The sequence below is a fragment of the Oncorhynchus mykiss genome, chromosome 11, assembly GCF_013265735.2.
Source record: "Oncorhynchus mykiss isolate Arlee chromosome 11, USDA_OmykA_1.1, whole genome shotgun sequence".
NCBI classification, from domain to species: Eukaryota; Metazoa; Chordata; class Actinopteri; order Salmoniformes; family Salmonidae; genus Oncorhynchus; species Oncorhynchus mykiss.
Genome location: NC_048575.1, coordinates 57,824,447 through 57,851,472, shown reverse-complemented (window position 1 = coordinate 57,851,472; position 27,026 = coordinate 57,824,447). Strand labels below are relative to the sequence as shown.

The 27,026-nt window shown below is 42.2% G+C and overlaps 1 protein-coding gene across 2 annotated transcripts in view; it reads left to right on the top strand.

Moving 5' to 3' along the window:
* The first annotated feature begins 2,428 nt into the window (after window positions 1-2,428).
* LOC110536047 (phosphatidylinositol transfer protein beta isoform) overlaps window positions 2,429-27,026 on the top strand; it is a 35,918-nt gene continuing 11,320 nt past the window's right edge. For both annotated transcript variants that reach the window (XM_021621560.2, XM_021621561.2), the window contains exons 1-7: window positions 2,429-2,557; window positions 11,750-11,780; window positions 16,928-17,073; window positions 17,292-17,383; window positions 22,339-22,346; window positions 22,631-22,705; window positions 22,883-22,966. In XM_021621560.2, coding sequence (XP_021477235.1) covers window positions 2,538-2,557; window positions 11,750-11,780; window positions 16,928-17,073; window positions 17,292-17,383; window positions 22,339-22,346; window positions 22,631-22,705; window positions 22,883-22,966 — 456 coding nt within the window. In that variant the 5' untranslated portion in view covers window positions 2,429-2,537. The remainder of the gene's footprint in view (window positions 2,558-11,749; window positions 11,781-16,927; window positions 17,074-17,291; window positions 17,384-22,338; window positions 22,347-22,630; window positions 22,706-22,882; window positions 22,967-27,026) is intronic.

Here is a 27,026-nt window from a genome sequence, read left to right as displayed (position 1 = left end):
CTGTGTCTTGGTAAGAAACTCCAGTGTAGATTTGGTCTTTATGTTTTAGGTTGTTGTCCTGCTGAAAAGTGAATTCATCACCCAGTGTCTGTTGGAAAGCAATATGGAGAGTGGTACTCAGTAATGTGTTGTATTTGATTTGCCTCAAACATAAAACTTGCATTCAGGACAAAATGTTAATTGTTTTGCCACATTCTTTGCAGTATTACTTTAGTGCCTTGTTGCAAACAGGATGGAAGGTTTGGGAATATTTGTATTCCGTACAGGCTTCCTTCTATTCACTCTGTCAATTAGGTTAGTATTGTGGAGTAACTACAATGTTGTTGGTCCATCCTCAGTTTTCTCATTTCACTCTAACTGTATTAGTCACCATTAGCCTCATGGTGAAATCCCTGAGCAATTTCTTTCCTCTCTGACAACTGCGTTAGGGACGATGCCTGTATCTTTGTAGTGACTGGGTGTATTGATACATCATCCAGTGTAATTAATAACACCATGCTCAAAGGGATTTTAAACGTCTGCTTTTTTCCCCCACAGATGATGCAATCTCTATTGCACTCCACACTGCTCTCTCCCCCTGGACAAGAGGAACACATTGACTATAGCTCAGCGTTCAACGCCATAGTGCCCTCCAAGCTCATCACCAAGCTCAGGACCCTGGGACGGAACACCTCTCTCTGAAACTAGATCCTGGATCCCAGGTGGTGAAGGTAGGCAGCAACGCATCCACCACTGTTCACCCACGACTGTGTGGCTGCGCACAACTCCAAAACCATCATTAAGTTTGCTGACGACGCGACTGGGGTTGGCCTGATCACCCACGACATTGAGACAGCTATAGGGAGGAAGTCAGTGACATGGCAGTGTGTTGGCAGGATAACAACCTATCCCTCAACGTCAACAAGACAAAGGAACTGATTGTAGACTACATAAAATGGAGGGCTGAGCTCGCCACCATCCACAGGGCTGTAGTGGAGCGGGTCGAGAGCTTCAGGTTTCTCGGTGACCACAAACAGTCTTGAAGAAGGTACGACAATGCCTCTTCCCCATCAGGAGGCTGAAAACCTTTGCCATAGGCCCTTCTGCTGAGAGCATTTTTTTATCCATTATTTTACCAGGTAAGTTGACTGAGAACACATTCTCATTTACAGCAACAACCTGGGGAACAGTTACAGGGGAGAGGAGGGTGATGAATGAGCCAATTATAAACTGAGGATTATTAGGTGACCGTGATGGTTTGAGGGCCAGATTGGGAATTTAGCCAGGACCCCAGGGTTAACACCCCCACTCTTACAATAAGTGCCATGGGATCTTTAATGACCTCAGAGTCAGAACACCTGTTTAACATCCCATCTGAAAGACAGCACCCCCAATCACTGCACTTGGGTATTGGGATATTTTTTTAGACCAGAGGAAATAGTGCCTCCTACTGGCCTTCCAACACATATTCCAGCAGCATCTGGTCTCCCATCCAGGGACTGACCAGGACCAACCCTGCTTAGCTTCAGAAGTAAGCCAGCAGTGGTGTGCAGGGTGGTACACTGCTGGCATACTGGTTGCATACTGGTTGCATACTGGTTGACTGGTTGCATCACCCCTTGGTATGGCAACTGCTTGGCATCCAACCGCAAGGAGGGTCGTGTGTACGGCCCAGCCCATCACTGGGTCTGTCAAGGACTCCAGCCACCCTAGTCATAGACTGCTCTCTCTGCTACTGCACGGCAAGCGGTACCGATGCACCAAGTCTGGAATCAACAGGACCTTGAACAGTTTCTACCCCCAAGCCATAACACTGCTAAATTGTTAGTCTGGTAGGTATTGGTTAACTATTTAACTATCTGCATTGACACTTTTTGCACTTTTTTGACTCATCACATACTATGCTGCTACTGTTTATTATCTATCCTGTTGCCTAGTCACTTTATCCCTACCTATATGTACATTATCCACCTCAATTACCTTCTATCCCTGCACATCGACTTGGTACTGGTACCCTGTGTATATAGCCAAGTCATCATTACTCATTATGTATTTATTCCTCATGCTATTATTTTAATTTTATTTACATGTTTTTCTCTCTGAATTGTTGGGAAGGGTGGCCTGTAAGTAAGCATTTCACTGTCCGTCTACCCCTGTTAATTATGAAGCATATGACAAATAACTTCATTTGATTTTTATTTGATTTGAGTTGTTGAGTAGTCAATCTAAAATAATTGTACTGCTCTCTGACTAGAAGAAGAGGAAAAATAAGATTTATTGGTTCAATAAGGTGATTTGGGGTGTGGTTGAACAGTTTTCGTGTTATCAATGAGAAACAGACAAGCAGAATCTTGCAAAATCCTGCACAAATGAATGATACTTTTCAGTATGAAATATTGACAAACATTTTCATAATGACAGTAGTTCTATCTATCCACTGAGGTCACGCAAAGTATCTCCACTCTCACCAATCACAGACGATAAGGGGCCAATATGAGAGTTGTTGAAATGGCACATGACGTCAGTTGTAGTACGCAGCCGCAGCGGAAAAAGTTACAATGGTCCTGATCAAGGAATAGTAAGTCCAAACTTTTCTTGATTTTACTGTAATGTGTGTGATAATATACAGTATTTTTGAATACTGCGATTCTTCGTAGATGTTTTTACTCAAATAAAAACTTTGTTTGGTAGGGTGGGATTGTTCAGATCCGGCCTACCCGATGACAGCGAGTCAGCATAGGCTCCTAACATTAGCCGACCCACCTTTCTTTCGGCTTTTCACTGCTATTGTGCTAACCAGCTGGCTATCAAAGTACAACAATATGGAATATTTTTCGATTATCTAGTATCGAAAGGGTACACTTCCCAGTTAGCTAACAATGTACCGTATATTATTTGGTGTAGGTTGAAAGTTCCGCGTTTTTGTAGCTTACTGTCGATAATGGTAACTTTCTAGCTAGCTACCTAGCGGAAGGGAGACTAAAGTGCACGCGTACCACAACTTCAGTCCACTGCCTGTAGAACCCAGTTTCCCAAAAGTATCTTAAGGCTAAGTTCATCGTTAGAACCGGTTTTAACGATGAACGTAGCCTTGTGGTGCGTTTGGGAAACAGGACACTGGTGTGTTGAACAGGATTGCCAACTTTGCCGGTGCTCAAGTCTTCCTGGCAGGCTAGTGATTTATGAACTTTGACCAAACTGCTGACCAAGGACAACTCTGCTTGTGAGAGAAATAACAAGGGTATATCGGACATTCTGCACCGACACTTGGTGTGCCAATGGTTCCCAGTTGAAACAATCAGTATGCCTAATCCAGTCTGATTCAGGAAGACGTTTGTATGTCTGAAGAGGTAGAATGTACCCCAATTTGTGTTGATTATCAGTAGGCCTATACGTTTTTATTCAACTTGATGTGATCCATATCATTGATTCTTAATGCAGCTATACCCTGCCTCGTATAAAAGCCTACTAAACTAAGTTTATGGCAATACTTTTTTTTGGGGGGGGGGGTCAGTGTTTAGTCATATCATGTGTGGAGTAACCTCACCACATTCAGAATACAAACAATTTAGTAGGGAGATTATTTTCTAATCTTTGTTACACTAATATATTGCAGAGTTAAACAGTCTTTGAGAAACAAACCCTTAGGCATGTTCTGAATGTGTGAGCGTGTAGCCTACTGCAGATCCACGCCGAAGTTGTGTGGCTGCTCTCATGCACATGCCACTCAGATTTAGGCCAATGTCACTAATTGTTAGCTCACAAGGCTGAGAATAGACATCCTGTCTTCAATAGCCTCATTTTTGGTATGAGAGGTAGTTTCATCTGTCTTTTATTTTAATAAAATAGCCTAATCTAGCATATTTCAATAAGTGGTGTGGTTTGTATGACCTTGTTACATGCCAAACAGTGAAATCTTGCATTACACCAGTTTGGCCTTCACGGCCCCTGTCTGTCAGTCACTGTAGAGGATAGGCAAGGTCTCTCCTCGTTGCCTTCTTTACTCGCGATCTGAAAACCTCAGATGTGCTCTTTAAATGCCGGTAAAGCGTATACCTCAAGTGCCCATTCCTGAATGCATCTCAGAGCACATCGGATGTTCCTTCACTCATTCACACACATTGTTAAACGACCAACAAATGAACATGTACATGATTTACTTACTTAGTCCTATTCAGTTATCAACGACATAGGCTAATAAATAGCTTAATACACTGCCTGCATTTATTCCAGACACAGATTTAGGTGAAGGTAGGCTAACTTGCTTGTCCCATATTGTTTCACTTTAGTGAGAAGCAAAACTTTTCTCTCCTGACACTTATGCCACATTTGTACAATCAAAAAATAAATCTACATTTGTCATTTTATTTTCAAATGATCTGTCGCTCAGTAAACATGCCTGGGCGAGAATAAATAATAATATCAAGCAAGCATGGGCTTGGATAACGACAGACGTCATCAGCAATGGAATAATACATGGGCAGACAAAGTAGGCCTAGTTAACAATGCCAAGTAGACAGACAAAAACAACCATATAGCCTCAGCAAAGTTTAATGGAAATAACTAGATTGAACAACAATGACTAGCTACGGATTTGGATTCATACACGATGTTTGGAGAAGGGGAAACTTGTGGCCTGAGACGAGTTGCTGTGTGTCTGTCTGGGAAAATGAGTCGGTGGAGAGCGGCTTGTTCTAATTCAATCATTGCAGCAGGCTCAACCTTTACCCCGCCCATTTCTTTACATACAGAAGCACTAGCCAATAGTTATTTAGAGCACACAGCACTTCATACGGTTTGAGTGAAAGAGATTAATACTTTTTTCCTGATCAATGATAATTGCAAAAAATACTTGTCGTGTTCGGAAAATTCTCCATATCCGTTACGATACTCGTTTAGTTTGAGGACATCAGCACACTTCTAGTAAATGCATTTTAAGTCTCTATCCATTCTCAATATGGCTTAGTGTGTGACAGAGCATTAAGTCTCAGGCTAGCCTGTTAGCAGTCATTACAGCAGTCATCTTCCAAACTGAAAAGCACCCTTGTTGCCTGGGTATATGGATAACCTGCCTCTGTAAGATGGTCACTGGTTGTAATGCTATTAGGGATGCACCGATGTGAAATTTTTGGCCGATACCGATATCCAGTATTTTCCTTGCCAAAAAACGCAATACCGATTTATATATATTTTTAGCAGCCTTTTAAGCATTCTAATACCGTTAAGTAGTTGAAACACACACACTGACAAAAGTTATTTTGTTGGCATTTATGTATGTCCTGATTAGGAAACTAACCTCACACTCAACGTCAACAAAACAAAGGAGATGATTGTGGACTTCAGGAAACAGCAGAGGGAACACCCCCCTATCCACATCGATGGAACAGTAGTGGAGAGGGTAGTAAGTTTTAAGTTCCTCGGCGTACACATCACAGACAAACTGAATTGGTCCACTCACACAGACAGCATCGTGAAGAAGGCGCAGCAGCGCCTCTTCAACCTCAGGAGGCTGAAGAAATTCGGCTTGTCACCAAAAGCACTCACAAACTTCTACAGATGCACAGTCGAGAGCATCCTGTCGGGCTGTATCACCGCCTGGCACGGCAACTGCTCCGCCCACAACCGTAAGGCTCTCCAGAGGGTAGTGAGGTCTGCACAACGCATCACCGGGGGCAAACTACCTGCCCCAGGACACCTACACCACCCGATGTCACAGGAAGGCCATAAAGATCATCAAGGACAACAACCACCTGAGCCACTGCCTGTTAAACCCGCTATCATCCAGAAGGCGAGGTCAGTACAGGTGCATCAAAGCTGGGACCGAGAGACAGAAGCTGTTTTTCAGTCTCAAGGCCATCAGACTGTTAAACAGCCACCAGTAACATTGAGTGGCTGCTGCCAACACACTGACTCAACTCCAGCCACTTTAATAATGGGAATTGATGGAAAATATCACTAGTCACTTTAAATAATGCTACTTACTATATTGTTTACATACCCTACATTACTCATCTCATTTGTATATACTGTACTCGATACCATCTACTGCATCTTGCCTATGCCGTTCTGTACCATCACTCATTCATATATCTTTATGTACGTATTCTTTATCCTTTTACACGTGTGTGTGTGTATAAGGTAGTAGTTTTGGAATTTAGGTTAGATTACTCGTTGGTTATTACTGCATTGTCGGAACTAGAAGCACAAGCATTTCGCTACACTCGCATTAACATCTGCTAACCATGTGTATGTGACAAATACATTTTATGTGATTACCATTAAAAATGTATCAAAACCTATTTCTTTCACTTACTTGCTGTGCTGTTCCGTTGTTTTTTCTCAACCAGGATTTCATCATACATGTCAAGAAGTGAGGTTTCAGCTCTGTCTGTCCGTGGCCTCATCTATCGTGGGTCCTCTTCCTCGGTGCGCACTGTCACTGTGTCCGTTTCCATCTTGTCCAACTGTGTCTGTAACATTTCACGTAAACCCTGTTTCTTGTCTGTATCGAAGTCGCGGTCCTTGTACCTAGCATCAAGCATGGTGGCGACACAGTGTAGAGGCTCAGAGAATGTCACCGAATCGCTTGTTCACAGCCTCTAGTAGAGTACTTGTGCAAGTTAACCCCACGGTCTGTGTCGGCAGTTTTGTTGGGGAGGTGTTTCAATGCCATGACAGAGGATATCACGTCTGCTACAGATGCAGTTGATGAGCTTATTTCTCGAGTCAGTTGTTCGAATGGAGCTAGGAGTGTGCTCATGTTCTCAAATGCCATTGAAATGACAGCAGCGGTATGAGAACCAGCACATTCTTGAGTAGGGTTGCACATTTTGGGGAATATTCAGAGGTGGAAACTTTCCATTTAAATGTAGATGTTTGCATTGGATATATTTATCATATGGAGACAGAAACATAAACCTTTTACCTTATCATAAGTAGACATAATTGCAAATAATTAAATCCTTCCAATATAAAAAAAAACTAGTTACAAATTGAAATTTAATTAAATGAGTTGACTCTACACTTGATGATTTCACTGAACAACAAAATAAAGGGAATATTGAATGATCCATCCATCGTATGTCCCAAAAATGTTTTCAACTTACATCTGTAAAATGATAGTTTCTAGACTAAGGCTTTGGTTGTCTTCCTCTCAGGCTTCCATGTCTTCTCTCTGGACCTCAATGTCCACCTCTTCAACAGCACTCTGAGGCCTCATCTTCAATGTTACTTTCCAACCTTGTTGCGGATGGCTCGTTGTCAGGCTCAAATTTGCCCAGATGGCCACCAATTTTTCAACCCTTGTATTGGTCAGCCTGTTGCGTGTTTTGGTTTGTGTGTTCCCAAACAAGGACCAGTTGTGGTCTGAGACTGGTGATGTTGGTGGGATTTGGAGGATGATGGAGGCAACAGGGGTAAGAGGCTCAGATCCACAAAGTCCCTTCCACCAGGTGGCTGATGAGATATGTTGGCACAACTGCCATATTGCATCTTCATCCCAAAGCCCTTGCTTGGAAGTGTACTTCACCAGACTGCCAAGAACCTTGCCCTCATCCAGGCCAAGGTGGCAAGGTGTTGATCTCTGCACCAGACAGGATGCTCTTGCCAGCATACTTGGGGTCCAACATGTACACTGTGGCAGAAGTCTTCACGCTTCAGGCAGAAGTCTTCACACACTGATTTATTTCAGAACTTCAGTTTTCTCTGCTTGGTGCAACAGTGAAGTGGGCAGGGCAGTACGGATTTCTTCTCTTCAGACAGGATGGCATTGTTTCCCTCAATCTGTGCAATGGCTACAGCTATAGGTTTCGGGCTGCTTACCACTCTCTCCCAAGACACATCATCCAGGAGGATCCTCTTGATGGGGCTGTCCATATCAGCAGGCTGATATGGCCATTTCTTGGAGAGACTCCTTCCCCACCAGGAGACTGTCAAACATGATGACAACACCACGCCAACGGGTGTTGCTGGGCAGCTTCAATGTGGTGCTCTTATTCTTCTCACTTTGTTTGATGAGGTAGATTGCTGCTATAACTTGATGACCCTTCACATACCTAACCATTTCCTTGTCTCTCTTGTAGAGTGTGTCCATTGTTTTCAGTGCCATGATGTCCTTGAGGAGCAGATTCGATGCATGAGCAGCACAGCCAATGGGTGTGGTGTGAGGGTAGGACTCCTCCACTTTAGACCAAGCAGCCTTCATGTTCGCAGCATTGTCTGTCACCAGTGCAAATACCCTCTGTGGTCCAAGGTCATTGACTGCCTTCAGCTCATCTGCAATGTAGAGACCGGTGTGTCTGTTGTCCCTTGTCTGTGCTCTTGTAAAATACTTGTTGAGTGGTGGAGATGATGTAGTTAATTATTCCTTGCCCCTGAACATTCGACCACCCATCAGCGATGATTGGAATACAGTCTGCTTTCTACATGATTTGCTTGACCTTTACTTGAACTCTGTTGAACTCTGCATCCAGCAATTGAGTAAGTAACGCATGTCTGGTTGGAGGGGTGTATGCTGGGCTGAAGAACATTCAGAAATCTCTTCCAATACACATTGCCTGTACGCATCAGAGGTGAACCAGTTGCATACACAGCTCGAGCAAGACATTCATCAGCATTTCTGACTACGTTCCTCCATTGAGTCAAACGTCTGATTCTAGGAGGACCATGAGCTGTTGCTATCGACAAGGTGTCTGATTCATAATTTTCACTTCATAGAAGTAGAGGGACTTTTGTCAGAGGTCGCTTGTGAGAACTGAGGGAACTTGATGCACTTGGCCAGATGATTCTGCATCTTTGTTGCTTTCTTTACATATGATTTGGCACAATATTTGCACATGTACACAGCTTTTCCTTCTACATTAGCTGCAGTGAAATATCTCCACACATCAGATAGTGCCAGTGGCATTTTCCTTTAAAGATTAGTAAAAAAAACAAATACAATTCCATGCACAGGTAAATTATTAAGCAGTTAGATTAAACGACTCCTTTGAAAAAAAAAAAAAAAAATGTTTTATGAAATTTATGGAAACGGGTGAATTAACACTCAGTTAGCAGGCTCAAGCAAGCTAAAACCCACATGGTAGCAAAAATTAACTAGCATAAATTGTTAACAAGTTAGAAAGGATTTAAACACACTTTGCTGTAAACTACTATTTACTAGTTAACAAAAAAATCATGTATGTCATATTAAATATATTCACCCCACCCAGTATTGTAATCAAAACTTACCAGAAGGCATGGAGTCCTTGGCTCAGACAGTGTAGTAGTGTGGGCTCGAGCATCTCATTTAGTGTGCAAGATCTTGAGAATCAGCTGTACATAGGGTTACAATTCCATTGAATTGGGGATAGTTTAACCAAAATATGCCACAAGACCTAGAATTGCCTTAAGTGTATCCCACAAAAAGGTTCACTCTTAGTTTAACTTTTTTTTTAATGAATTTAAGCAAAATTCCCCAAATTCCCGGGCTTAACTTCCCATGGAAAATTTCTGACCCTTGGCAACCCTATTCTTGAGCATGCAAATGGCTTTCCTCAGTACGAAATCCTCGTTGACCCACTGTGCTGTCAGACTCAGCATGCTCGTGGGGCTGACATCGCTGGTCCAAATGTCAGTTGTGAAGATAATAGCAGTGACGCCCATAGCAAGTAGCTCATGGATGTGTGTTTCAACAATACTGTGTAACTCTGGTAGGCCAACATCTAAAAAATAGAGCCTACTTGGTAATGTGTACCGGGGCTCGAGGGGTTCGACCAGTCGGCGAAAGCCAACATCATCCACGACAGAGAACGGTTGATAGTCTTGCCGTTAATGGATTTCGCCTTCGAGTTGTCTCGCTGAAATGTTCTTTCAAATGACTGCTCGACTTGAACTTGTTTAGTTGTTGGAAGTGTGCACTTAGTTTTTTTTTCTGCTTTAGTTCTAAGTAGTCACTGAACGTCTGGGGTTGATGCACTTTCAAATGAGTAATTAGGTTTGTGGTATTGAAAGATTTCACTTTCTCCCCTCTGGAAATAATAGCAGCACAAACGTTGCATATGGCCTTTTTTGTTATCTTCCTTTGAAACTTAAATAAATCCACACAGCAGACATTGTGGGCTAGGTTAGGAAGGCTGTGTTGCACATGTAGCGCTTTTTTGTTGTGGCGTCATTACGTCATCTACCTACGTTATATAGGTATGCACGTCATCTACCTACGTTTATATAGGTATGCACGTCATCTACCTACGTTATATAGGTATGCACGTCATCTACCTACGTTTATATAGGTATGCACGTCATCTACCTACGTTATATAGGTATGCACGTCATCTACCTACGTTATATAGGTATGCACGTCATCTACCTACGTTATATAGGTATGCACGTCATCTACCTACGTTATATAGGTATGCACGTCATCTACCTACGTTATATAGGTATGCACGTCATCTACCTACGTTTATATAGGTATGCACGTCATCTACCTACGTTATATAGGTATGCACGTCATCTACCTACGTTATATAGGTATGCACGTCATCTACCTACGTTTATATAGGTATGCACGTCATCTACCTACGTTATATAGGTATGCACGTCATCTACCTACGTTATATAGGTATGCACGTCATCTACCTACGTTATATAGGTATGCACGTCATCTACCTACGTTATATAGGTATGCACGTCATCTACCTACGTTATATAGGTATGCACGTCATCTACCTACGTTATATAGGTATGCACGTCATCTACCTACGTTATATAGGTATGCACGTCATCTACCTACGTTATATAGGTATGCACGTCAGCTTTGACATCGGTTTTGCACATCAGCGTTAAACTAGACATCGGGCCAATGCTGACATTTTTAGCTAATATCAGCTGATTTCTGATATGCTTACCGATTTTATATTGTGCATCCCTAAATGCTATTCTTGAATTGTTACTGCTTTCAAGGCTATGGTCAATGGTATCATTTTAGAGTGTGTACCACAGCACTGTTTGGTAAATGATTGTAACTCATTGGTTCTTTTATGTTTTAAGGTTAACCATGGATCAACAGAACAGAGCTTCCTGATAGTAGAGCTACATATGGATGGAATAGGCTTACCACCCTTTTTTATATACGAGAGAGAGTATATAATATATTCTTACGGAAAACTGTTTCTGCATTCCTTTCTCTATGATATTCCTGTCTGGATTTAGTGGTCATTGGGTGGGGCAACGCTGCACACAACACCCTCTGTGGCTGGATGAGCTGTTGGGTAGTCTCTCTGGTTTCCATTTAGCTGAACTTTGCAGTGTCCAGACTGTCAGGCAGTAGGTTATAGCTGGAGCTGCCTTCATCATGTCATGTGACGCAGGAAGAGTGACCTGGAGTCATTTCCTGTTCACTGAGGGAACCTCTCATGGAAGCTGAGCCCACTGCTGCCATCATCAAACAGGCTGATGGGGGCTACTTCAGTCACAAAGTCATGAGGCAATGGCCTTGCACAATAAATTATTATAGCTGCTTTGGCCAAAAAGAAAGCAAAGGTATCAAGTCTCACTTTAAAAATATATTTTTTTAAAGTATTCCTCTAGTCAAATCTGTTTATCAAAACAGCAACCCATTCCAAATTCCACGAGGCTAGTAGAGAACACATGTGGCTTGTATGCCTATTGGAACTAAATATATCCCACTCATTTGTCGACTCAGGCCTAGATGTGATTGTGATGGCCAGTGTCAGTCAGTGTTCTCCATAGAACCGAGTCTCATCTCTCTTTCTGCTCTTCTCTCTTTCAGCCGTGTGGTCTTACCCTGTACTGTGGAGGAGGTGAGTACATCACAATTTAGATTATGGGTAATTCATCTTAACAGAACATGCAACTTGTGGTTGAATCCTCGTGTTCTCCTTATCGAATTCCGATGCGCACATTGATGTTAGAATAACTGTCAACATTTGCTTTTAGTCAACCATGAAATCTAAGTTTACTGGCCGTGTACAGAGATTTGCAGATACTATTGCAGGTGCTGCAAAATGTTTGTTTCTAGCTCCAACATTTCAGTAATACCTAGCAATGAAACATTTAAACAATACACCTATAATCCAGGGGGAAAAATTAAGATATATCGGAGCGAGCAATGTCAGACTAAAATATTTAGTGCATTCAAAGTATTCAGACCCCTTTTTCAAAATTGTTACAGCCTTTTTCTAAAAGTTATTAAATAAAAATGTTCCTCAATCTACACACAATACCCTATAATGACAAAGCAAAAACAGGTTTTAAGATATTTTATGCAAATGTATTGAAAATAAAAAGCATACCTTATTTCCATAAGTATTCAGACCCTTTGCTATGAGACTCGAAATTGAGCTGAGGTGAATCCTGTTACCATTGATCATCCTTGATATGTTTCCAGTCCACCTGTGGTAAATTTAATTGATTGGACATGATTTGAAAAGGCGCGCATACACACCTGTCTATATATAAGTTCTTACAGTTGACAGTGCATGTCAGAGCAAAAACCAAGCCATACTGTGAAGCATAGTGCTGGCAGCATCATGCTGTGGGGATGTTTTTCAGTGGCAGGGACTGGGAGACTAGTCAGGATAGATGAACAGAGAAAAGTACAGCGAGCTCCTTGAAGAAAACCTGCTCCAGAGCGCTCAGGACCTCAGACTGGGGCGAAGGTTCACCTTCCAACAAGACAACGACCCTAAGCACACAGCCAAGACAACGCAGGAGTGGCGTCGGGACAAGTGTCTGAATGTCCTTGAGTGGCTCGATCTTGATCCCGATCTTACATCGCTAGAGAGACCTGCAAATAGCTGTGCAGCAACGCTCCCCATCCAACTTGACAAAGGTTGAGACGAATGGGAGAAACTCTCCAAATACAGGTGTGCCAAGCGTCAAACCCAAGAAGACTCAAGGCTGTAATCGCTGCCAAAGGTGCTTCAACAAAGTATTGAGTAAAGGGTCTGAATATTTCTGTAAATTTGATATTACATTTTTTAAATAATTTTGCATTTCTAAAAACATTTCTAAAAATCTGTTTTTGCTTTGTCATTATGGGTTGTGTGTAGATTGAAAAAATACAATTTAATACATTTCAGAATAAGGTTGTAATGTAACAATGTGGAAAAAGTCAAGGGGTCTGATTACTTTCAGAATGCTGTATGTCATTTAAAAAAAGATTGTGTAAAGACAGTAATGGACGTGTGTGTGTGTGTGTGTGTGTGTGTGTGTGTGCGCAGCAGTAGTTGGGCTATATAGGATGAGCCATGATTAGAATACAGTATACTTCAAATGTGTATGTAAACATTATTAAAGTGGCCCAGTATTCAATGACTATGTACATAGGGCATCAGTCTCTAAGGTGCAGGGTAGAGTACTAAAACAGTGACTGTAGTGGTGACTGTTTAACAGTCTGATAGCCTGGAGTTAGAAGCTGTTTCGCAGTCTCTTGGTCCCAGCATTGATGCATCTGTAGTAGAGGTCGACCAATTAATCGGAATGGCCGATTCAAGTTTTCATAACAATCGGAAATTGGAAATTTTGGACACAGATTTGGACGATTTAAAAAATATTTTTTTACACCTTTATTTATCCTTTATTTAACTAGGCAAGTCAGTTAAGATCACATTCTTATTTTCAATGACGGCCTAGGAACGGTGGGTTATCTGCCTTGTTCATGGGCAGAACGACAGATTTTTACCTTGCACTCCACGAGGAGACTGCCTGTTACGCGAATACAGTAAGAAGCCAAGGTAAGTTGCTAGCTAGCATTAAACTTATCTTATAAAAAACAATCAATCATAATCACTAGTTAACTACACATGGTTGATATTACTAGTTTATCTAGCGTGTCCTGCGTTGAATATAATCGATGCGGTGCGTATTCGCGAAAAAGGACTGTCTTGCTCCAATGTGTACCTAACCATAAACATCAATGCCTTTCTTAAAATCAATACACAAGTATATATTTTTAAACCTGCATATTTAGTTCATATTGCTTGCTAACCTGGCTCTTTGTGAATTCTGAAGACTATTTCTTCCTAACAAAGACAGGCAACTTCGCCAAACGGGTGATGATTTAACAAAAGCGCATTTGCGAAAAAAAGCACAATCAAACTGTACCTAACCACAAGCTGTACCTAACCATAAACATCAATGCCTTTCTTAAAATCAATACACAGAAGTATATATTTTTAAACCTGCATATTTTGCAAAAAGAAATCCAGGTTAGCAGGCAATAGTAACCAGGTGAAATTGTGTCACTTCTCTTGCGTTCATTGCATGCAGAGTCAGTGTATATGCAACAGTTTGGGCTGCCTAATTTGCCAGAATTTTACATAATTATGACATAACATTGAAGGTTGTGCAATGTAACAGGAATATTTAGACTTATGGATGCCACCGTTAGATAAAATACGGAACGGTTCTGTATTTCACTGAAAGAATAAACGTCTTGTTTTCGAGATGATCGTTTCCGGATTCGACCATATTAATGACCTAAGGCCACGGAAGGAGAGTTGTATGGCATTGAAGCTTGCCTGGAGGGTTGTTAACACAGTGTCCAAAGAAGGGCCAGAAGTATACAGAATGGTGTCGTCTGCGTGCGTAGAGGTGGATCAGAGACTCACCAGCAGCAAGAGCGACCTCATTGATGTATACAGAGAAGAGAGTCGGTCCAAGAATTGAACCCTGTGGCACCCCCATAGAGACTGCCAGAGGTCCGGACAACAGACCCTCCGATTTGACACACTGAACTCTATCAGAGAAGTAGTTGGTGAACCAGGCGAGGCAATCATTTGAGAAACCAAGGCTGTCGAGTCTGCCGATGAGGATGTGGTGATTGACAGAGTCGAAAGCCTTGGCCAGATCAATGAATACGGCTGCACAGCAATGTTTCTTATCGATGGCGGTTAAGATATCATTTAGGACCTTGAGCGTGGCTGAGGTGCACCCATGACCAGCTCTGAAACCAGATTGCATAGCAGAGAAGGTATGGTGAGATTCGAAATGGTCGGTAATCTGTTTGTTGACTTGGCTTTCGAAGACCTTAGAAAGGCATGGTAGGATAGATATAGGTCTGTAGCAGTTTGGGTCAAGAGTGTCACCCCCTTTGAAGAGGGGGATGACCGCAGCTGCTTTCCAATCTTTGGGAATCTCAGACGACACGAAAGAGAGGTTGAACAGGCTAGTAATAGGGGTGGCAACAATTTTGGCAGATAATTTTAGAAAGAAAGGGTCCAGATTGTCTAGCCCGGCTGATTTGTAGGGGTCCAGATTTTGCAGCTCATTCAGAACATCAGCTGAGCAGATTTGGGAGAAGAAGAAATGGGGAAGGCTTGGGCGAGTTGTTGTGGGGGGTGCAGTGCTGTTGACCGGGGTAGGAGTAGCCAGGTGGAAAGCATGGCCAGCCGTAGAAAAATGCTTATTGAAATTCTCAATTATGGTGGATTTATCAGTGGTGACAGTGTTTCCTATCTTCAGTGCAGCTGGGAGGAGGGGTTCTTATTCTCCATGGACTTTACAGTGTCCCAGAACTTTTTTGAGTTAGTGTTGCAGGAAGCAAATTTCTGCTTGAAAAAGCTAGCCTTGGCTTTTCTAACTGCCTGTGTATAATGGTTTCTAGCTTCCCTGAACAGCTGCATATCACGGAGGCTGTTCGATGCTAATGCAGAACACCATAGGATGTTTTTGTGTTGGTTAAGGGCAGTCAGGTCTGGGGAGAACCAAGGGCTATATCTATTCCTGGTTCTAAATTTCTTGAATGGGGCATGTTTATTTAAGATGGTTAGCAAGGCATTTTTAAAAAATATCCAGGCATCCTCTACTGACGGGATGAGATCAATATCCTTCCAGGATACCCCGGCCAGGTCGATTAGAAAGGCCTGCTCGCTGAAGTGTTTCAGGTGTTTGTGCGAGCTCTGTTCTCTGGACAATTTGTCTGTTTAGCCTACTCTTCTTGCTTGTTGTGGTTAGGAGACGATGCATAAAAAATACATTGTTTTTGGTTGGCACAATACCCATGTTGAAACAATGAACACTGAATGCATGCAGTGATGTTTTTATAGTCCGCTTAGATGACAAACGCTTGACACATGCAGTCTGTCTCACACAATCTTTCTTTTGTACACAAACGCACAGTCACACAGCCAGCCATGTAGACCCTCCAGTACTGTAGGCCCCCCACTGTGGCTGTTTTCACACTCCCCTCCCCCTAATCCTATTAAATCAAAACCATGAAGAGTGGCTCTCTGTTGGGCTGTGTCAGTCTCTTGTGGGGACTGGGGATGCTAGTAGGGGCCACCATGTCTCTCCCAACTTTGATAACCCTGTATGATGCTGGGCACTGCCATCCTGTTAGTCAAGCTCTTATTCAACATGAGCACTCTCTGTCATCTGATAGTCCATAACTAATGTTTTTATTTATTCCTTATGTTTTTAGTTGCTATCCATGTCTTTTATAGTCTCGGAAAAACCCGACCGTAGGCAACACAGTGACTATAGGGCCTGGTTTCAATGACACTCTTTAGGCATAGAGGATCTGTCACTGCCTACAGTTGAAGTCTGAAGATTACATACACCTTAGCCAAATACATTTAAACTCAGTTTTTCACAATTCCTGACATTTAGTCCAAGTAAAAATTCCCTGTCTTAGGTCAGTTAGGATCACCACTTTATTTTAAGAATGTGAAAAGTCAGAATAATAGCAGTGAATTTATTTCAGCTTTTTATTTCTTTCATCACATTCCCAGTGGGTCAGAAGTTTACATTAGAGGTCGACCGATTTTTATGATTTTTTCAACACCGATACCGATTTATTGGAGGACCAAAAAAAGCCAATCCCGATTAACTTAAAAACATTTTAAGTCACTGTTGCCTATAGTCTGGTTTTCGAGACTGTTTTTGACCTGCATGAGTGCAAGTATTTGTTGTATTGTAATGGTACGGTAACGTGTGTTTGTTTCAGTATCAAGTGGGCCAGTTGTACTCTGTAGCAGTGGCCAGTAAGAATGAGACAGGTGGAGGAGAGGGCATTGAGGTCCTCAAGAATGAACCCTATGAGAAGGATGGCGAGAAAGGACAGTACACACACAAAATCTACCATCTGAAGAGGTAAGTGACACTCACACACATAGTATGTTCCAAGTGCACCATCACTATCTTGCCACCAAGTGGCAGTGTAGTCATCCCTGTCTTACTGTAGGTTTATAGTACCTGAGAGGCCTTCAAGACCATGACATTAAGATATCCCACTGTAGAACCTGTATGACTGGAGTTAGTGATTATGTGTGTATTCATCTATGCTCCTCCCCTCTTCTTGGCTTTCACAGTAAAGTCCCTGCGTTTGTCAAGATGATTGCTCCTGAGGGCTCTCTGGTCTTCCATGAAAAGGCCTGGAACGCTTACCCTTACTGCCGAACCAGTGAGTCCTCTCCTCCTCTCTCCTCTCCTGCCCTAGCCCTTCCCTCCACCCCTCCCCTGTCCTGCCTGCACTCTGACCCACAGCCTTGTGTATTTAGACATTTTAATTTGACTCATTGTTGGTATTGTTTGCATGAGTTTATGGCTGTCCCCGACAGAAAAACATCTTGGTCCACTGAAAATCCTATGTTCTTTCAACCAATCGATTGGTCAACATTTTTAAATGTGTATTTTTATATATATATATAGATAGATCTATATCTATCTCTATATATACACACATATACAGTGCCTTGCAAAAGTATTCGGCCCCCTTGAACTTTGCGACCTTTTGCCACATTTCAGGCTTCAAACATAAAGATATAAAACTGTATTTTTTTGTGAAGAATCAACAAGTGGGACACAATCATGAAGTGGAACGACATTTATTGGATATTTCAAACTTTTTTAACAAATCAAAAACTGAAAAATTGGGCGTGCAAAATTATTCAGCCCCCTTAAGTTAATACTTTGTAGCACCACCTTTTGCTGCGATTACAGCTGTAAGTCTCTATCAGTTTTGCACATCGAGAGACTGAATCTTTTTCCCATTCCTCCTTGCAAAACAGCTCGAGCTCAGTGAGGTTGGTTGGATGGAGAGCATTTGTGAACAGCAGTTTTCAGTTCTTTCCACAGATTCTCGATTGGATTCAGGTCTGGACTTTGACTTGGCCATTCTAACACCTGGATATGTTTATTTTTGAACCATTCCATTGTAGATTTAGCTTTATGTTTTGGATCATTGTCTTGTTGGAAGACAAATCTCCGTCCCAGTCTCAGGTCTTTTGTAGACTCCATCAGGTTTTCTTCCAGAATGGTCCTGTATTTGGCTCCATCCATCTTCCCATCAATTTTAACCATCTTCCCTGTCCCTGCTGAAGAAAAGCAGGCCCAAACCATGATGCTGCCACCACCATGTTTGACAGTGGGGATGGTGTGTTCAGCGTGATGAGCTGTGTTGCTTTTACGCCAAACATAACGTTTTGCATTGTTGCCAAAAAGTTACATTTTGGTTTCATCTGACCACCTTCTTCCACATGTTTGGTGTGTCTCCCAGGTGGCTTGTCGCAAACTTTAAACGACACTTTTTATGGATATCTTTAAGAAATGGCTTTCTTCTTGCCACTCTTCCATAAAGGCCAGATTTGTGCAATATACGACTGATTGTTGTCCTATGGACAGAGTCTCCCACCTCAGCTGTAGATCTCTGCAGTTCATCCAGAGTGATCATGGGCCTCTTGGCTGCATCTCTGATCAGTCTTCTCCTTGTATGAGCTGAAAGTTTAGAGGGACGGCCAGGTCTTGGTAGATTTGCAGTGGTCTGATACTCCTTCCATTTCAATATTATCGCTTGCACAGTGCTCCTTGGGATGTTTAAAGCTTGGGAAATCTTTTTGTATCCAAATCCGGCTTTAAACTTCTTCACAACAGTATCTCGGACCTGCCTGGTGTGTTCCTTGTTCTTCATGATGCTCTCTGCGCTTTTAACGGACCTCTGAAACTATCACAGTGCAGGTGCATTTATACGGAGACTTGATTACACACAGGTGGATTGTATTTATCATCATTAGTCATTTAGGTCAACATTGGATCATTCAGAGATCCTCACTGAACTTCTGGAGAGAGTTTGCTGCACTGAAAGTAAAGGGGCTGAATAATTTTGCACGCCCAATTTTTCAGTTTTTGATTTGTTAAAGTTTGAAATATCCAATAAATGTCGTTCCACTTCATGATTGTGTCCCACTTGTTGTTGATTCTTCACAAAAAAATACAGTTTTATATCTTTATGTTTGAAGCCTGAAATGTGGCAAAAGGTCGCAAAGTTCAAGGGGGCCGAATACTTTCGCAAGGCACTGTGTGTATATATATATATATATATATATATATATATATATATATATCTCTACAGTGGGGCAAAAAAGTATTTAGTCAGCCACCAATTGTGCAAGTTCTCCCACTTAAAAAGATGAGAGGCCTGTAATTTTCATCATAGGTACACTTTAACCATGACAGACAAAATGAGAAAAGAAATCCAGAAAATCACATTGTAGGATTTTTAATGAATTTATTTGCATATTATGGTGGAAAATAAGTATTCTATCCAAATGAAAATGATACAAACCTAAAAAGTAACTTATATTGCCAGCTATGTAAAAATAGCCTACATAAAGCCAACAAATAAAAACATTGCAGCCGCAGGTATCAACTGTCCACTTGGGTCACTTGGGTCCAGCCCAAACTCCCATTAGCAAACTTGTATAAAATATTCTGGGCCCTCGGTATCCTGCGCCAGTGAGCTCAGGAGAGACACAGCTGTAGGCTATTTTGTGCAAGGGATAAGAGTTCATCAGATAGACCTCGATCAGACCATGACATTTTTCCCTTTCACGCTGAGTGGTTATTGAAAGGGAGAGAGCTGGAAAGATTTTTCAAATGCATTGAGGAACTATTGTCATTCTCAATGAATGTAAAAATAGACTTTGTTTGCTTTCTGTTTGAGGTGAAAACATTACTTTGAGATGGTCCACAGCTCATTAGTGATGGTGCATAAAGCCAATCAGAAATACTATCAGATCCCCCAAATGGGCACATATATGTCTACATTTGCGCGCAGGCCAGGCAGTCTATAGGCCTACTTCTATGCATAATCAGGTGCGTGTCCTTACTCAACATTGACAGTAGTGCTCCAAAGAAAAGACGATGACTAAATTGACAACACTCGGAAATGGAGTGATTTAAAACCGAAAGTTGTTTCTCACAAGTGTAGCATAGGTTGTGGGTTCTGCAAACCAACGTGTCCACTCTGACAATGAGAACGGTAAATGACTGGAATAATAATACACTACTCCAAAAAATAAAGGGAACACTAAAATAACACATCCTAGATCTGAATGAATGAAATATTCTTATTAAATACTTTTTTCTTTACATAGTTGAATGTGCTGACAACAAAATCACACAAATTATCAATGGAAATCAAATTTATCAACCCATGGAGGTCTGGATTTGGAGTCACACTCAAAATTAAAGTGGAAAACCACACTACAGGCTGATCCAACTTTGATGTAATGTCCTTAAAACAAGTCAAAATGAGGCTCAGTAGTGTGTGTGTGTGTGTGTGTGTGTGGCCTCCACGTGCCTGTATGACCTCCCTACAACGCCTGGGCATGCTCCTGATGAGGATGGTCTCCTGAGGGATCTCCTCCCAGACCTGGACTAAAGCATCCGCCAACTGCTGGACAGTCTGTGGTGCAACGTGGCGTTGGTGGATGGAGCGAGACATGATGTCCCAGATGTGCTCAATTGGATTCAGGTCTGGGGAACGGGCGGGCCAGTCCATAGCATCAATGCCTTCCTCTTGCAGGAACTGCTGACGCACTCCAGCCACATGAGGTCTAGCATTGTCTTGCATTAGGAGGAACCCAGGGCCAACCACACCAGCATATGGTCTCACAAGGGGTCTGAGGATCTCATCTCGGTACCTAATGGCAGTCAGGCTACCTCTGGCGAGCACATGGAGGGCTGTGCGGCCCCCCCAAAGAAATGCCACCCCACACCATGACTGACCCACCGCCAAACTGGTCATGCTGGAGGATGTTGCAGGCAGCAGAACGTTCTCCACGGCGTCTCCAGACTCTCACATCTGTCACATGTGCTCAGTGTGAACCTGCTTTCATCTGTGAAGAGCACAGGGCGCCAGTGGCGAATTTGCCAATCTTGGTGTTCTCTGGCAAATGCCAAACGTCCTGCACGGTGTTGGGCTGTAAGCACAACCCCCACCTGTGGACGTCGGGCCCTCATACCACCCTCATGGAGTCTGTTTCTGACCGTTTGAGCAGACACATGCACATTTGTGGCCTGCTGGAGGTCATTTTGCAGGGCTCCTGCAGTGCTCCTCCTGCTCCTCCTTGCACAAAGGCGGAGGTTAGTGGTCCTGCTGCTGGGTTGTTGCCCTCCTACGGCCTCCTCCACGTCTCCTGATGTACTGGCCTGTCTCCTGGTAGCGCCTCCATGCTCTGGACACTACGCTGACAGACACAGCAAACTTTCTTGCCACAGCTCGCATTGATGTGCCATCCTGGATGAGCTGCACTACCTGAGCCAGTTGTGTGGGTTGTAGACTCCGTCTCATGCTACCACTAGAGTGAAAGCACCGCCAGCATTCAAAAGTGACCAAAACATCAGCCAGGAAGCATAGGAACTGAGAAGTGGTCTGTGGTCATCACCTGCAGAACCACTCCTTTATTGGGGGTGTCTTGCTAATTGCCTATAATTTCCACCTGTTGTCTATTTCATTTTCACAACAGCATGTGACATTTATTGTCAATCAGTGTTGCTTCCTAAGTGGACAGTTTGATTTCACAGAAGTGTGATTGACTTGGAGTTACATTGTGTTGTTTGAGTGTTCCCTTTATTTTTTGAGCAGTGTATATTGAATGCATTAACAGAAATTACTAAACCAACATTGTAAATTTTTGAAATTATAGGAATTAACAGTAAATGTGGCAACTGCTGGTGATGTATGTAATGGGGATTTTATAGACACTAACAATCAAGGCAAACAATTCACACAATGAAGTTATGAAACAATGAATGTGCCCAAATTGGCGGGAGAGAGCGCGTTCTGGAGAGAGATGTGCATTTTAGCCACACTCCCCTTCTTCTTGGACTGTGCCATCCACACGGCCTCCGCAAGGGATTAGTTCACTGAGATGGGCGGGAATCAGACAGGTGTCTCGTGTGCCATAAAAAAATAGCATTTGCTACTCCTTGACAAAAAAAAAGCCAATCGACCAGTCAACTATTTGGGTTCAGCCCTACATGAGTTGCATGATTTGTTTGTTCTTTTCCTGTTTTGGATTCATATCTAACAATTTAATCTCTCTGATTATCTTCTCATGCTTCGCCTGGGGCCAGTTGTAACGGTAAGTAGCTTCAAATGACCCTCCCCCTGTTAGTTTCTATCTCACTGGTTGTTTGTGCGTGCGTGTGGGTGGGTGGATAGTTTGTCTGTGTGAATGTGCGTCAGTGTTTGTGAATATAACTTACTGCTTCAATTATGAGAAATGTAGCAGTTAAGCCAATGCATGTACATATTTATTGGGTAAGAGGTCCCTCTTGTGGACATTGCTAGTAATGTAAATCTACTAGGTACTTTAGAGGGTTTTATTGCCTTGAGCTTTAATGATTTCCCACCACCTTCCTCCAGAATGAGTATATGAAAGATGACTTCATCATTAAGATTGAGACATGGCACAAACCTGACCTTGGCACATTAGAAAACGTGAGTACCTTTGTCATTCAAAATGAGTTTGATTAATGACCATTTGCATTTACAGTGAGATTCTTATAAAGAGAAGTCTATGAATTGTGTCCCAGATGAAGCGTCAGCTAATATCGAGTTTGAAGTGTACATTTTTAAATTGTAGCTTGCATGCTTATGCCTGGCTTTGATTGGCAGGTGCACAAGCTGGACACGCCCATATGGAAGAGCGTGGAGGTGATGCCCATTGACATTGCAGATGGAGAACAAGTGGCCCCTGCTGTGAGTATTCCCCTCTGATACTGCTGTCATGCCACAGTCCCACACTCAATAAAGCCCTGGATAGTACTGTTTGGCAACATCATGTGGAGAGACTTGGCATTGCAAAGTAAGCCGAATATGCTCAGATCTGACACTAAAACGGAAAATACACACATTCCTGGTAATCTTTTCCTGAGTTGATGTTTTGTATTCATCTGCCGGTAGGGCTGGGTGGTATGGCCAAAATATCCTATCACGACACACAACATTTTTGGGACGGTTGTTTGTTTGTTTGTTTGTTTATTTATTTATTTATTTATTTATTTATTAATAAAGTTCTAAATATGCTTTCAGTGGCGCCTGACCCTAGGGTGGCAACACATACATCCTAAGTTATTTCAATGGGGTTTTCTCCATTCTGTTTGCTTTATATAGTAAGGCTTGATGATATGGGCAAAAAATCTAGGCCTATTGCGAATTAGATCAAAGCACTTAGGTGTACTGTTGGAATCATGAAAATATAGTAATTATTCTAATTATGTAGTTGGAATATAGGGGGCAGCACTTTAAATACAATGTTTGACAACAAATTAAAAAGCCAGGGACAAATTATTGTCACAGGGTAGGAACCAAAGTGTTGGTCAAGTGTTTCCCAGTGGACCCTAATTAGATGTTACATTTAATGAGTTTTCGTTATCAATTCAATTCAAAGGGCTTTATTGGCATGTTTACGTTGACAAAGCAAGTGAAATAGATAATAAATAAAGGTAAAGTAATCAATCAAAAATTAACAGTAAACATTACACTCAAGTTTCAAAGGCCACTTCAAATGTCATTATGTCTATATAGTATTGTAAAGATGTGCAAATAGTTCAAGTACAAAAAGGAAAATAAATAAACACATGGATTATATGTACAATGGTGTTTGTTCTTCACGGGTTGCCCTTTTCTTGTGACAACAGGTCACAAATCTTGCTGGTGTGATGGCACACTGGTATTTCACCCAATAGAATTGGGTTTGTTTTGAAATTCTTTGTGGGTCTGTGTAATCTGAGGAAATATGTGTCTATAATAGTCATACATTTGGCAGAAGGTTAGGAAGTGCAGCTCAGTTTCCACCTTTTTGTGGGCAGTGTGCACATAGCCTGTCTTCTCTTGAGAGCCAGCTTTGTTAGCTAGCTCCGTTTGCTCCGACTGAGTACATATAGGATCAAAGATCCGAGTCAGTAAAAAGAGTCGAACTTCCTATCACTAAAAGCAACAACTTGCTCTCTGAGTGACAGGGGGCAGGGCTTGGTGTCGGAGGCGCATGGGGAAGCAGCATGCAGGAGGAGAGGGATGACTCAAGTAGTAAACAGAGTAAACTATAAAAATGTACATGACACGTGTGGGAGTGGCGTATCACATTTAACAAACCAAACATTGAAATACCGCTGTAGAAGGTAAAGTGAAAACCCAAACCGGTCCGTGCATCAAATATATATAGTAAAATACGGTATACCGCCCAGCACTACCTACCAGGGAGGAAACTATGGTGCAGAGTTTCTTCTCTGCAGGTTCTGAAACCCCTCAATTCACTATGACGTTGGAAGCTTTGCAATTATAATTCATATGGTTAGGTTTCTTCCTTTCAAATCCAAAGGGTTCCTTGTACCAATGGTGGGTAGTTCATTGCTATTATTTAGCATGGCATTGCCTCATTTCACGGAGTCTGTTGGTAAGTGAAGTGCGTGAGGTTATTTGCCTGAGTAGCAGTAGTGTGTTTGTGGTAGGTGTCTAACGAGGCGGATGTGTTTGCCTTGCTGGAGGAGTGTTGTGTCTGAGGGCCCTATCAGCTCTGTGCCTCAGGCATGACTGCAAGACCTGGGCCCCCAAGGGACCACAGATGAGTTTGTTAGTGTAATTAAGGCTCACAGTGCTCCATACGCTGGTCAATGACACACACACACACACACCCCTTCAGTGAGCAGCAGCTCCTCTTCCTCGGCCCAGGCACATCGATTCACAGACTCATTAAAGCAGCACAGTATATTGTTATAGTGAAGGAGCTTTCTGCATTAAAACGGCCTAATGAATAAGTGTGTTTGTGTTTCTCCCGTTTTTTTTTCTCGTTTGGCTCCCTCCTGTCGGCTGATAGCCCTGAAAAGCAGCTTTTAGCTGCGGGCGCATCATGATTTATTTAAAATCGCTGGGCCCTTGAGCTGTTGGTAATTTATTTGAAAGGCGTTTTGTTTATTTGTTTTGTAATTTTTTTCCACACCAGTTGACTTTGCACTTCTCTCTCTGAGCTCTTTATAGTGAATAATGCAACCAGAAGAGAGTAAGACCATTAGATGTGTGTGTGTTGCATGGTATACCGAAACTAGAAGATGAAAAACGGTTCGATACTAGAATTTGTTACTTTCAATACTTCTATCAAATGTGTCTCATGGATCAAGTCTGCATCAGCGCTGCCGATGTCCCCCACGGAGCGCACCGTGCCTGCTCCACGAACTCAATGCTAGCCTGCACTGGAAGTCTGGACTGCATCATGTTACGCTCTCCACTCATACTGCGCAGAAGTAAATACACTTGAATAATGCAACACGGCATGTTGAAACCGTTCATTACTGTTCGCAAAACAATGTCTATACAGGCTAGAACACTTTACAATGCAATAAGATACTGGTAGCTTCCAGTTTTTTAGGCTATCATTCCTTGCTAGCTTACAGCTGAAACTAACCTCAATTCACTACCCTAGTACTTTCTTGGTGATAAAGCAAAAATATTCTGATTTCAAAGCTGATTGCCACCAAAAACATATTCACTCCCTCACGTCTCTCCCTCAGCCGAAGACTTATTGCCTCTGCTAACTTGGGGCTCCGACAGTCAGCACCACTCATAGCTCGTACATATAGTTATCACTGGTTAAAAAGAGTCACACTTTTATAAAATGAGCTACTACTATGTGGATGTTGTTGATCAGTAAAATAAAATGAAGTCCCTCATGGAATGGAAACATATTGGTTGTCATCTGTAGCTCTATGAAATCAGCCAAAACAAGCTCAATAACTCAATGCATGCACACACTCCTATTGAAATATGCATTCACCTCTACTGTGAAAGGACTAGGGTACATCTAGATTTATCCAGTTTATCAATAGAGATTTACCATTCAAATAAATGATTACCATTATGTAGCTTAGATTGGTAAAAACAGTCAAATTGGTTCATTTAAAGCAAAACTCCACCCAAAAATGTCATGATATGTAACTTTCACAATACAGAAATCTGGCCACTAATGCGTTTTGCATCATACGGGCCAGATTTTGTGTTTTGAAAGTTGGATATCTTAAACTTGATTAATGATGTGCAAAACATTGAGACTTATGTCAACAATGTACTAATGAAACAAATACCAAAATCTGTTTTTTTGGGTAGAGTTTTCATTTAAATGCATACATGGCTGTCTCTGAAAAAGTCTGACATAAAACAGTTGAAAATAATATTGAACTCAAACGATTGAACCGAGCGGTAGCTGAGTTTCTGTCTGCATCAAGTGCCATTCTGCAGCTTTAGCTAATATGTCTCGTTTTTGTGCCGTGGTATCGTTTTGAGTATTGTGATGTTATTGAGTATTGTGGTACTAAACCTGGTATCGAAGTCAAAATTCTGGCATCGTAACAACACGTGTGTGTGTGTGTGTGTGTGTGTGTTCTGCTTGTGCGTTATGCTACTGGAGTGTGAATCTACTCTCCTTCTGCACTAGTGAGTTAGTTAGAACCATATGTTTGGCTGTGGTAGTGAAGAGGTTTAGTAGTGCCACTGTGCCCCCAGCATCATTATACAGTGTGTCACAAGACGTGAGTAGGATCGCCCTGTGCCTAGGAGCAGTCTCTCCTCAGCCTGGCCCTGATTTGAAGGAGGAGTCAGACAAGGGCCACTAGGTCATCTGCTGTCGGCAGGCAGCTGCCCTACATGCAATCATGCGTACACACTCGCAAATACGGGTATCAGCCAGCGTCCTCCTGCCATCTGTAATCTCAGCACAGCCATTTGCTGGTGGCATCAACAACTTCCAACCTGACAGCCTCCCCATCCC